General features: G+C 37.8%; 1 protein-coding gene across 3 annotated transcripts in view; it reads right to left on the bottom strand.

The window, feature by feature from the left end:
• SLC18A2 (solute carrier family 18 member A2) overlaps window positions 1–12,086 on the bottom strand; it is a 44,933-nt gene extending 32,847 nt beyond the window's left edge. The window contains exons 1-3 of one of the 3 annotated variants that reach the window (XM_054982080.1): window positions 11,879–12,086; window positions 8,790–8,935; window positions 2,744–3,095 (exon numbers count right to left, since the gene is read on the bottom strand). In XM_054982080.1, coding sequence (XP_054838055.1) covers window positions 2,744–3,095; window positions 8,790–8,910 — 473 coding nt within the window. In that variant the 5' untranslated portion in view covers window positions 8,911–8,935; window positions 11,879–12,086. Of the gene's footprint in view, window positions 1–2,743; window positions 3,096–8,789; window positions 8,936–9,956; window positions 9,985–11,281; window positions 11,342–11,878 lie in introns of those variants that run through there. The other 2 variants (XM_054982081.1, XM_054982082.1) reach the window with 2 other exon arrangements.
• Window positions 12,087–13,774: the final 1,688 nt, after the last annotated feature.

The following is a 13,774-nucleotide window of genomic DNA, read 5'->3' as shown; positions in this document are numbered from 1 at the left end:
GCTTTTGAAGGCTTGGTGGAAGGGGGAGGGAAGGTGACTAACTTAGGCAGCAAGTTAAGGGGAGACAGCTGTCTGTCCAATCACAATGATTCTCTCACTAGACAGACAGCTCACTCTCTCTCAAACTTGCTGCCTGAAAGTCATCTCCCCTCCCTCCTTTTCCCCAAGCCTCCAAAATCCGGGGAGCGGGAGGGGGAAGTTGCTGCAAATGGCTGCAATTAAGTACATGCCTTGCCTTTCTTCTGCTGCCAGAGTAGTTGTTATGGAATTCTCTTGTTCTATGTTAGTTCTTTTTGGGAAGCTGGTTGCTTGTTGTGTGTTGGCGTGGCTTCTTTGCCCTGAAAAAAGCATTGGATTCTCTCCCCCATAGGAAACCATGAAGAATGGCGGGGGGGGGGCGCTTTGTTCAGTGGCCCACAGAATTGGACCTCTTAACCCAATGTTCTTGAAACTTAGGAGATCTTGAGAGGACAGCCAGCCCTTATTCAGCTGCAATTTTGGTGTAGTTAGCTCCAAAAACACATCCCAGCACCCCAGAAAGATTCTCTCATAGGGTATAATGGAGCCAAACATATTCAGATTTCCAAATAAAACCCAGATCTGAATACTATACTGATATTTTTTTACCCAAATATCAGTAATACTGATATTTATCATATTTCTAGTATCAGAACCCCAAAATACCAATTTTATATAGTGCACTTCCCAGTCCTATCTACCTATTGTGACTCTAGGAGAGAGTTTCTTTCCAAATAATATACTTGTTTACTATTGAATTTTTTCTTCTACTTTCATCTTTCTTACAGAAATTTTCTATTTTTCTTATAGAAAATTTCTATTTCTGTTTTTCTTATAAAAAATTAATGTTTACATTTTAAAAATTCATAAATATGCCACATAGTACAATTTTATATGATAACTAAGTTATAAATTATTCATTTTATGTAGTTCAATCAGGAAAAGAAGTTTGGGTTTGACAGGAAATTAAGTACTGCCTATACGTCAATTTGCCCCTAAACTTCCATGTTCTCCCACCTATGGCTTCAAAATTTCCAAACATGTTAAATATCCACGCAATACTAAAATACTATTCGAAACCAAACAATAGTACATAGCTTATTCAGACATGTGACATTGGTCACCAATGCTCTTTCACCATGTCTATAGGACTATGAGCACACAAGCAAGAATTTGTTGGTAGAAAACTTGGCAAAAAATAACTTTGAACAAATGCACAAATAGCTAAAGAGCACATCACTAGCATGAGTCTTTCCAAATCTTTTAGTCCAGATAAATCTTCATTTGGAACGAAATGCTCTGGGGCTACAATGACAATACACCTCAGAGACATAATTAAGGGGAAGGAGGTGTAAGTGAGAAAGCTCATGCTACAATGACTTCTGAACATCCTCCATCTCTCCTTCTCCATGTACAAAAAACACATTGTATAGTGCATTGCTTAATCCAAATCTCTGTTTGACAAACAGGAATGCAGATAACCTCTCTGCACTAAAAAAAGACAATGGAGAGCTCAGCCACTGTTCTTGGAGAGTACCATGCATTCCACACTACTCATTGCTACTGATGCTGACTGAATATTTCCTTAAAGAATCTTAACCAAATCAGACCCTTAACACATTATCATCATAAGCAGTTAACTGCAGACAGAATTCCAATGCAAATTCCCTATATCAGACAGGTGAATGTCCAACATTCGCAACGTGGAAAGGTAACTGTTTGTCATCATCAAATTTGGTTCTGATTGGTGCACGGTAGCAGAGTTGCTATTGTGGGAGTAGCTGTGAGTGTTGTGATGCTAGCACTTGTTTTTCCTGATTTGCTCTTGGCTTCGTTGATTTACAGTTGCTGTATGTAGAAAAACACCTTATCCCTTTAATAGATGCATAATGGGATGTTATTTACTAGGTGATGTTATATGACCAACTTCAGCTGCCCATTTTGACACATATTAAATTACAAGACATTTTCTCCAGGTCACTTGGCAACTCAAATGTCACACAAAATAATAAAGAACTATTCCTATGAGGGACCCATCACCTGTATATCAGACACTGCCCGCAGACATTTATGCTCATGTTTTGGTCAGCTCGTGATGCTAATTTGATCTTCTGGCTCCAAGTCAATATTGCCAACTATATCAGAGAGTCTTTTGTGATTAAAAAAAAAGAAGATTAAACAGGCACCACTGTGCAGGCCTCTCACTAATATATCCTACCACCTTTCAATTAGTCAATTACTAATTTAATTAATCAGTTTCTAATTTATTGCAAGACTCAGGCTTTTTTGAGTATACAACAAAAAGACAGAAGCCTCTAGTGTTTGAAGTCACATTCAGAGAATCTATAATCCTATTATTACATTTTTTGGATTTACATTGATAGATACATTTCTGTAGAATAATTAATTTTTCATTTCTAGCTCACATCCATTTCTACTGTCAGTGCCCAAAAGGGTGCTCATTCTTTCCACAAATACATGCAGTTCATGCAGAGGAGGAATCAAACTAGACACTTAAAATAAATGAAAGCTAGTTCCTGGAAGCCCCTGTTATTTAGAAAATAATGCAAGATACAATAGATGTACTATTCAAATACATATTAGGGAACATAAATGCAATGGGAATGATTAAAGGAAGAAGACAAATCTCTTGTTTGAAATGCAGATGTATTAAATGACACATCCAAATTAAATGCTACCTTTCTACATAACAGAAGAAGCATACCTATTTGTCATTGGTCCTATGAAAGGGTTAGTGATGAGCTGCACTGTTGCTTTGGAGGCAAACAACAAGCCAACTTGAACATTTTCATTCAGCAGGTCTTTGTTTTCCTTGTGGCAGTCAGAGGATGTCTTAGTCATATTTACTGCCATTTGCTGTATCTGAGCATGATAAATATCTCCCAGCCTTGTTCCTTTAGAATGATTTCCAGTAACCATTGTAGAGTTGTCATAATAGGAGAAAATACTTTGAAAACTATCCAAGTTAAATGAAGCTGTCTCTGGCCCAATGGTTTGGACTTCTGTTGCATTTTGTGTGTGTTCAATGCTATACAAGTAACTGGGAATAATTGGCACTGAAAAATCAAATGAACAAACATGTAACTATTGTTTAGAGGTGACATACAAATGGCACTTCATTTTCAACATAAACATAAGATCATATTTCACTTTACCAAGCAAAATACACAAGTAGATACTATGTAGGCTCTTTGGTAACTTTACCTGGAAGGGTAGCTAATTCACAGCTATTTCATAAACTGGGCTGCTTTATATGCCAAATAAATAGGGTTTAATTTAGGGTTGCTAGGTCCTCTACCAAGGTCCCCCTAATAAGGGGGGGGGGAGACTCCTGCATTTCCAATCCAATTTTTTGCCCCTTTAATCATATTTTTTTCACTTGCTCTTCCTCTTGCTCTTTACACATTTTTACAATAACATGTTCATCGTTTTTACATAGATCCATCTCAAATTCAGTCTTCGATTGCTCAAAATCATAAAATCTCATCTAGTTTAAACCTTTCAAAATTTGCATATAAGAAAACTATTGACAAATATTTCCCTCTGTTGATAAATCTTCATCTTGTGAAAATTCCAACATAGCACAATACGTTAACCATTTCCCAATGTACTTGCCATCTCCTTTCTAAAGTGTGCTTCTTGCAGCGATAGCCACAGGGGTATTTTTGGCACATCCTCCGTTTATATTTATTCCATACTCTCAAAATGGCACACCTAACATAATGGTTATTAAATTCTGAATTAATCTTAGCTTTATCATACCGCAAATAAAAATCCTTCTAAATCCAATAATCTTCTGTTTTTTATCAAGATCCATTCTTTCATCTATACAGGTAAGCCCAATCCTCTTTCCTTTGCATCCTGCAATACCTTAAATTTAACCCTTGTTTTGTCCCTTGCCATATAAATCTAGATACATCTTTCTGCCACTGTTTGAATGGCACCTCCATTGTCAAAACTGGAATTGTCTGGAATAAAAATAACAGTCTGGGTAAAATATTCATTTTAATCATAGCTATTCTTCCCAAAAGTGATAATCGAATTTTATCTCATCTTACCAAGTCTCTTAATTTTATTCCAAGTATTGATGTAATTATTTTGAAACAACATACAATCCATATTTGTCAGCATAATATCCAAATATTTTACCTTTGCCTCAATTTTAAACCCTGTTTTATTTTCCAGTTTCAGTTGATCCTGTATTTTCATATTTTTGTTAACATTTTAGTCTTCTGTTTATTAATCTTCAAACCCACTACTGTACTATATTTGTTAATAAAGTATCTCCCTCTTGTATTCTCAATATCATTTTTTTCTCTATCCTTTCTCAATTTATATGCCAATGCCAACCATTCCCCCAGTTTATTTGCAAATTCAATTCTGTTTAACATAATTCAATTTTGTTCCCATTTCTCTTAAAGTTAACAACAATACATCTTGCTATAAAATCTTGATTTGTTGCAAAATATTTATTTTTTGGAGATTTCTTTCATTCTTCTTTACTTTTTATCTCATCTAAAATATTTTGTCTTTTCTTCTGATTCTCTCTTTAATTTGAGTGTTCTGTTGTATTAAATAGCCTCTAATAAAAGCTTTACTTTCATCCTAGACAACTTTCATATCTGTGCCCTTATTCAAATTAATTTCAAAAAATTCCTTTAGCTTGGTTTTACAATCTTTAACAGTTATTTCATTTTGCAGCTGAACTTCATTTAATCTCCATCTAAAAATGCCCACTTTCCTCTTATAAGTCATAGTCACAGGGTTATGATCTTAGGGGTAAAATCTCTACTTTAGAAATCTTGGTTGCTAAGTCTCTCAATGTCAAAATCTTGTCTATTGTTGAGAAGAATCTGTGCCTTTCTGAAAAAATATGTATAATCTCTTGCATTGTTTTTTCTGTCTCCACAGATCAGCCAATCCCAAATTATCCATCAGATCAAAAAAATTCTTTGGTAATTTACCGTGGAGCAATATGTTTCTCAAACTCCTGTCTGTTTGGGGGGCAATCACTCCACGTTCCACACACTCCTGATGATGTCACTTTTGGTTTAAACATAGTGTATTCATTTTCTATTGGACTGATTACAAAAGAATCAGCCCTGCTGAGACTACCTCACTTCCAATCCACCTCTCCCCACCTTTCCCCCCCTGCCATCCATCTGAATGGTGGCAGGGGCAGCAGCTAGAGGCAGGGGGAATCCCCCCCCCCGCCAAAGAGGACTAGCATCCCTAGTTTAATTTTGCCAAGGTCTTCCAGACTTCAGCCATAATCTCTTCATGCAAGGGAGCTTAACCCTGGAACACATGAAAGACAGACTTAAGTGTCCCTTGCCACTGAGCAGTCAGAGAAAGTCCCCACATCAGAGATTATGGAAAGGGCCTTCATAGCAGAAAGTGTATTTGCAAACAGGTATGAGTACCAGCATTTCTTTTTGGATGGGATTAGGGATTAGAACTAGAGGGGGGGGAGCCATATCCTGCCACACAAACACTCACAGGATGATAAGAGGGTTTAAGTAGATTGATACCAGAAGATTACATGTTAAACAGAAAGTGCACGGGGAACACTTTTAGGCCACATTGGTAGCCGTATTTGGATAGAAGGGCAGCATAAAAATGTGCAAGGAAGGTAGATAGATCAATGGATCTCTAGTTTGAAAGGCAGGTAATACTACCTTTCTGTGTAACAGAAGAAAGATACCTATTTGTCATTGGACCTATGAAAGCATTAGTGATGCACTGTGATAAAACAGATTGCTTGGAATACACAGGCAGGAGCTAGGAAACGGGAAGCAGAAGCCATGCTTTGGTAGTTAAAACACTAAGTTTTACTCCATGTTCATTAATGGCCTTGCTCATTTTTAAAAAGTCCTTTCTCCCAAGTTATGTTCATTCTCATAATGTAGAAAATGTTCGACAGTGTTTTAAATGAAAAAGGATTAAGTGTTTTTAGATTTTTATGACTGGTTATAATAATTTTATTAGTTATAAATGCAAAAAAGTTATAATTACAAAGGAAGATGTGCTAATGAAATTTATTATATGAAATTTATTAATGATCCAAGCCTAACAGTTGATTTCATTTCAAATTAATCATCCTGAGAGCAAAGACCAATGTTTAAGCTCCTCTATTTTAAGAGTCAATAGAGGATATGGTTTGCAGTGTAATCCTAAACAAAGTTACAGCCTTCTAAGTCCATTGAAGTCCATGAGAAGGGTGTTTTTGATTGCACGGTTAAAATCTTAAATGTATCCTAAGCACATTAATACCTAAAGTCTAAAACTTGTTTATCAGGGAATATAAAACAAACAGCCATTCTTGTATAGCGTATCTTGCAAAAGATTTCTCTCTTTACCAAGGTTAAAGTTCTATTTATTTAAAGATCTAGTCAGGAAACCTATGTGTTGATATAAGTACCATGTATATTACTTACTAACAAATAATATGGTGATACATTAACCAAGAAACAGTAGCAGTTAACTTTGTTAGAAACGTCTCCTATTCCAGATTAATTGAAATTTTGTATTTGGAAAAATGATATATTCTATATTTCCCTCAATGGAAGATTGTATTATTCATTTCAGCAAATAACATCAATTATAAATGTGACATGGTAAGAAAATGCATCCTGCAAGGGTGGACATGAAGCATAGCATTGCACAATTCACAATTTAATGGATTTCATTTTCACTTTGCAAACTGTGCTTTATGCTGCAATGGGAATCAGCACTTCATCAGTAGTATTTTGAAACACTGAAGAGACAATTCAGAGTATGAAAGTTTGATTCAAATCACCAAGTAACACATTCAATTTCTCATTCATGTATCTTTCTGGACAACCATGCATACTAACTAAAATTCCATAACAATGTAAGTGTACAGTGAAATAGTTTTATACTATCAAGGAAAATAATATAAGACATCTGGCTGCACAGCCCACATGCCTTGTGTACTACAAAAAGACTGGGCAGTAATTAATCTTTTTTTTTGCAAAGAGAAATTGTTGCATAGTGTCAATTCTCACATCACAGCAAACTGGAGCTTGAAAAAACTATGGCTTGCAAACTTGGTTCAAGCCACCGTTTTACATTTTGGTTTGCCAGCCATGGTTTTGGCAATCCAAAGTCACAACAAACCAATCAAACTTTCCAAATTATGGTTTAGCATCAGTTCCAAACTGAGCCAGTTTTTTCAAGTTGATTATCAGGATTTTCCAGAAACAATAGTTGCTACAGATCAGGCAGCACTAAATTCTTCCATGAGATGGAAAATCAATGCCCATAATCTTTTCTTGTTTATTTACTGTTTCTAGTTTGCCTTTCTCCCAAATGGACATAAGGTAGATAACAAATCACTTAAACACCCACTAAATTATAAACAATAACCATTAAAATCAAAGTATTAATAGCATAAATATTTATATTTTTAAAACGTATAATCTGCATTTGCAATAATAACATAAGGACCCACTGTGCCCTATTTATAATGTTTGACCTCAGATATTTTCTGGTCTGCTACTTTCTGATGCAGGATTATAGATTCAGTTTTAAGAAACCCATTATGTAGGGCTACATGTTTGTTTAAAATGAAATCTTAATTTAATAAATAGAAATATTAAGCATTAAGCATATTAGTTAGCAAGGTATTTAATGTAACTAAATGTAACCGTCTGAAGGGGAGGGTGGTCTAGAAATGTGATAAAATAAATAAAAATATTTAAAACAAAATAATATTGCATTAACCACTGTTTAAACACTTATACATATAAGTAAACAGTTAATTTTTACATTACTTCATTTATACCCTGCCTTTCTCCCCAGCGAGGATCCAAAGTAGTTTTCATCATTCTCCTTTCCTCTGTTTTGTCCTCACAACAACCCTGTGAGATAGTTTAAGCTCAGAGTATGTGATTGGCCCAAGGTCACCCAGCAAGCTTCCACAGCAGAGTGGGGAATCAAACCTGGGTTGTTCAGATCCTAGACTGTCACTCTAGCCACTACAATACCCTGGCTCTCGTTGGTCTTTATCAGGCCCGAGGATATCAAATTCAGTAACTGCTGCATGTTAGTGGTTTTATGTTTCACACATTTCTTCTGCAGCCTCAAGAAGTACTGAGTACATGAGCAACTGCTTGAAGCAGTTAAACTGGCACAACACAGTTAAAGCAGGATTCTTGTGATATGAAGTTAATGTTTGTTCCAACCTTGCTTTTATGAGTACTCAAGCAAATACAGGGACATGTTGATTTAAGATGGTTTATATTTTGATACTGATCATACTGCTCTGAAGTCAGTAGTGTCCCCCATTGAGTTCAAACATGCTAACAGAATGTATTTCTCTCACTTATATTAGGTCCCAAAAACGAGCAGGCATGCAAGTTAATTAAATGCTGACTGAATACTGCGGCTTTGCAAAACCAAAGAAAGAATACTATCAAGAGGAAACACGCATCTCAAGTTTTATCTTCCCTGTCATTTTGTTTGTAAGACCACAAAGGAAATAATGTGTGGTAGAGATAAAACTGGGCCAATATTGTTTTGGGGTTTATGAAAAAAATTACCAAAAAGAATCAGTAATTTCTGCAAATAAATAAAAGCAAGATAGCATAATAGTTGTGTAGTAGATAAAAACTTACACATTTTAGGAATATGGTTCTAAAGACTGCAGCAATTCCATCCATTTCAACCAGTGTGCTTTCATGTATATTAAATAAGTAGAATGTACAATTAAAAAAGATTCTACATACCAACTACAGTAAGCAACATGTTGTCCAAGAGCAATGCAATGAAGACTATCAACAATATTAGTTTCCGAGATTGCCGACTCTCTCTGAGCCAGCTGAGGACATTGAATTCACTCCACGCCATGGTTTAATCTTCCCTTGAGTTTATTCTGCAAACATAGAGGGTATTTAATGCAAAATAAAAAAGCAGGATCTCTTGCTGTTTTCATGGCTTTCTTCCTAAGGAAAAGCACAATTCCTGATCTACAGCCACAAAAGTGGCATGTGTTTGCTCTATTCTTAAGATATATTAAGGAGTTAGACTCTGTTTCTGCATTTGGGATCTACTCATAATCTCTAGCTAAAGTAGTATCTTTCTGTGATCAGTAACAAAAAATAGTATTTTTCTGTGATCAAAAATTTTTAAAAAATCAGCTTTCCTCAATATTACCATTCCGGTTTATCTCACCAATTTACCCTTTCCACAAAACTTAATACAAAAAGGCAAAGTCTAATTACGTGGGACAACAACAAATAGAAGTGACAGGAGTCTGCTACTTACCTAAGCTTATGAAAACAGAGACAGAATAGAAGCAGAGATTAATGTTGCCTGTACCAGTACAAATGCAAGATATTTTGTGCTTGTGTTGTCTGCCATTTTACTTCTGTGTTAATTAATCTTTCTGTACATATTCCCTTAGGCAAAAACCACTGAGCATACAGCACTGAATTTAAAACTGTCTCCCAGCATGTACTATGGTCAGCTGATAGCAAATGCCCACTTTCTCAAAACAGAATTTTCTTTCGTTACTAATTACAAATATTCAGCATCCCAAATACTGCATGCAGGGACATAAGAAGTAGATATGGGCGTAGTATACCCTACACTCCCAACAAATTTGTGCTCTAATTTCTCACCGTTCAATTTTTTAAACTACTTTTCTTGACAACTGCCAGCCAGCTATAGTAGGAAGGTCATATTTCTAGCACATTTTTTTTCAGAGCCCCTTCCTAGAGATCCTCAGAAACAAGTACCCCCTCCTGCAAAAATTCTAACTCCATCGCTTGGAAGTCAAGCTGCACCAACAAGGCGGCAGCCCACAAAAGAAAGCAAGGAAAAAGAGTCAGCAGGAAGATAAAGACAACAGCTTAATGCAGATGCATCCCAAACTCCCCAAAAGGTGCACTTACCATGCCAATGACTACAGACTGTTCCTCTTCTTTTATACCTAAGATTAGGATAAACTGTGTAATGGTTTAACAACCCTTCCCTACTCAAGATGTAGGAACTATCTCCTACACAAAAAATACACAGTTAGTATAGCGTTAGCCGTAAATTCCCAAATGCCAGTAAGCATGGTTGTTTTCCCAGAATACTTTTTTCCCCTGCAATCACTTCAACGGGATTGCCTTGATACCATCTTCCAAGTAAGTTATAATTGTCAGCTTTATTAGAATATGGTAAAGGAATAGTGAGTGAATGGTGCTCCCTTTCATAAGAAGTGGCCCACATGGGTATTTGCCACAGCCTAAAATGCATCTCATAACAGAAAAGAGGCATTGGCATGTAAACTATCTCATACCAATCCTCACTTGTAGCTCACTAGCCCTTGTGTTTTGTGTTTCCTACTGCTGTCCTCTCTGACAATTAAAGCAATTGTACTGGAAATTAAGCTTTCTTAAAAGCCACATACCCAGTCCAGGGAGGTCTACTTCCTAAATCCTATGTATTTTTTTTTGTTCATTGGTGAACTGAGTGCACTCAGAAGCACATTTATCTTACTCCACACCTCTCCAAGCTCAGCCTTGGCCCTAAAAACAGACTTCAGATTTGTGCTTTTGCTGAAACCCTTTCTTGGATCCATCAGGTGTCTCAACAGATGGAATGATTTCTGCTCACAAAGTATTACTTTCTCTTTACAGCTCACTTTCTCCAACTACAGCTCAAAATGCCCCCTGAAATGCTGCTCCTATCCCCCAGGAATAGCACTGCAGCAGGCATTTTAGGCTTTAGGGGTGAGGGGAGAAAGTCACACTCCACTACTGAAATTCATCTGCCCAAGAAATGCCATGGAGGATCCAGACCACTGCTTTTTACTCATATCGGTCTCATACCCCTACTTTCTCTCTCTAATTAATCAGTCCATATTCAATCACTCTCTTACATTATAACTCCTTCAACAACAGATCAACATTTTCAATTTTAGGCAGACAGGGACAAAATTATAAAATCAAAAGTGCTAGTTTCAGTTTTTTGGAACCATAGGAATGGCACCAATCCAAGGGTCCAGTTTTCTATTTATTTAATACATTTGTATCCGATCCCTTCTCTAAGCATCTCAGAATTCGAGTCCAGTGGCACCTTAGAGACCAACAAGATCTTCAGAGTATAAGCTCTAAGGTGCCACTGGACTTGAATCCTGCTGTTCTATAGCATACCAGTATAGCTACCCATTGAAAAATATTCAAGGGACTCAGGGCACCATACTTATTTCTCTCCTCCATTTTATCCTCACCATAATCCTGTGAGATAAATTAAGAGACTGTGCCTGGCTCAAGGTCGTCACGCACTGAGCTTCATCACGACTTGGGGGGGGGGGGCGTCCCTGGGATCCCAGCTTCCTTACCCTTCATTTGCCTCTTACTCTGGTTGGTCACAACTCCTGCAAGCTCATTTCCCTCCTCTCCTCAACTGCCATGTGATACGTTTTATCAGGACCGGCCCAAACAACCAACACACTGTGCAAGCCTTGGAGTTCTCCATGCCTCTTCATCAACCTGGGCCAACCATCATCCTTAGGGTGATGATGAAAAATTGTAACAACTTGGACAACCGTTTACATCATCTTGGTTGGTCCTAATACAAATTATCCCATGGCTTAGATTCTGCTTTGGACTAAGGCGGCTACCAGCAATTCCTGCCTCGCTATTCAGCCCCTCAACCACCTCGACGACAACCCCTCTATCTCCTCCAGCTCCACCCTTCTGAATGTCCCTGGAAGCGGTCGCGCGCCCCTCGCCCTCAACTTTTCCCGCCTATTCTCTTTTCTTTCCCACGCCGCCGCTCACCGGATTAGCCCCTGCTTTTCTCGCCCGCCAGAGCCTCCGCTTACCTTCCTGGACCAGGCTTCAGAGTCGCCGTCCGCCAAGCGGCTCCAGTTCCCAGTTTCTTCTGTGGCTGCCTGGGCTGCAGCCACCAAAAGCGAGCAGAACTCGAGAGCTGCCGGCGCCTCTGGCCAGCTCCACTTACCAGACTCCTCCTTGACGTCACGCCTGATCCTTATCGCTCCCCGCGACTCCTTTAGGACACTCTTTGCTCCAGGCGAGCCACCCAGTGAAACCTCTCCTCCTGTCTCTTCTCCCCCCTTTAAAAAAAAACCCTCACAAATCCCCGCTCTCTTGTCAATCTTCTCGCTTCCCCCTCAGCAACAACTCAGATGAAGTGCATGGCAAGTGGGCGAGGTGCGCTGCATGCAGGCATCAGGATGCTCAGAGGAAGGCGAAGCCCCTTTTTCAGAGCCGGGGTCATTTTGAGCGCTCCTGCCTTGGCAATCATGAAGCCGCCGCTTTAACTGCAGATGGCTCGCCGGCGTGGCTGATGCTGCAGCAGCAGCTGTGCAAGGGATAAATACTAGGAAGGCAATGTGTAAAGAGCTCATTTAAGCCAGCTGCCTTTCCTGGAGTGTCCATCTGCGACTCACGCTGACACTCGTCGTCACCTCCTCCACTCGGCTCTGAATTGCTGCACCTTCCTTTGTAATACGCAGCGCTTATTGTGCAAATATTTAGTGGCTAGGTGAGGCCTTCGGTGGTTTCATGAAACCACAAGTGGGTTTGAATAAAATAAATTTTCGTTTTTATCAAAAGTTACAATCTGTTTTCCTAATGGATGTGCCTTTTTTATGGATCAACTTTTTCCCTCCTATACAAGCCAAATTGAAACAAATTTGCTTGCATGTTGGTTTTTACAATCCAAAACAGATTTGACTGGAAGTAAAACCATATATTTCAATGGGGTTGCATCTATTTATTCACAACTACTAATCAACTGAAAACTATTTGCTGTATTTACAGTGAAAGAACACAATTTATCTGAAAGGCAAAACATTCACCTTGAGAATTACACAAATGTGAGGTGAGGAAGTAGAAAATCAGATAATCTCCCTTCTTCCATTTCTGACTTCTTAAAACTAATCGAAGTAACTTCCCCATTTTAACATTTAATTCAAAGTTATTTTAACCCACTTCCTTAAACTATTTTGTTGTTGATTTAACACACTTTGATAATTTCACCACTACATGAAAATAGATATTTTTACTACAGAGGAAAATATCCTCCTCTGTTTGGCATACTTTTGTGATACCTGAAAGCAACTGTTTGAGGCTTTAGAACTCTCTGGACCTGGTAGTGAAAAACAGGATAGTGGACTTACTAAATAGACATTGATCTGATCCAGCAGAAGTCTTCCTTCACACTTAGGTTGTACAACACGAACAGTTACCATATTAACACTGGACAGTAATCTTGTCTATGAAACAGCAAGGCCTAAAACATGATATCTTTACTGTGTTCAGCCAGGAAATTATTAATTTGGATGATTTGCAGGCCACCATAAGTAGGACAATGCTGGTTTGTTAGGAACTGATTTGGAATGCTTTAATTTAAACATCCAACTGAAAAATAAATAAATTCTACCCTGAATTACCAAATTTGCATGTGGAAATTCTTAGTATCCATTTTTTTTAGTTAGCACATCCAGAATTTCCTCTATGATCATCTGAGTTTTGCAAACAGCTTGACTTGAGGAACCTTCAATGTTCAAATATATTCAAATATATGTTGTGTAATGCTAAAATGAATTTGGGGAGCAAAATTGTCAATCAAATTCCTAAATGCTAAATTTGAAAAATGCACCATATTTAATTTCAACTCAACTCCAAAGACTGTTTTTTCATGATGACAGTACAATGTATTGAAAGAACTAGGAATTAAGAAATAAGATCCCAAA

This window comes from Eublepharis macularius, chromosome 6 (genome assembly GCF_028583425.1).
Source record: "Eublepharis macularius isolate TG4126 chromosome 6, MPM_Emac_v1.0, whole genome shotgun sequence".
NCBI classification, from domain to species: Eukaryota; Metazoa; Chordata; class Lepidosauria; order Squamata; family Eublepharidae; genus Eublepharis; species Eublepharis macularius.
The sequence above is the reverse complement of the archived record's forward strand: the minus strand, read 5'-3'. Positions and strand labels throughout refer to the sequence as shown.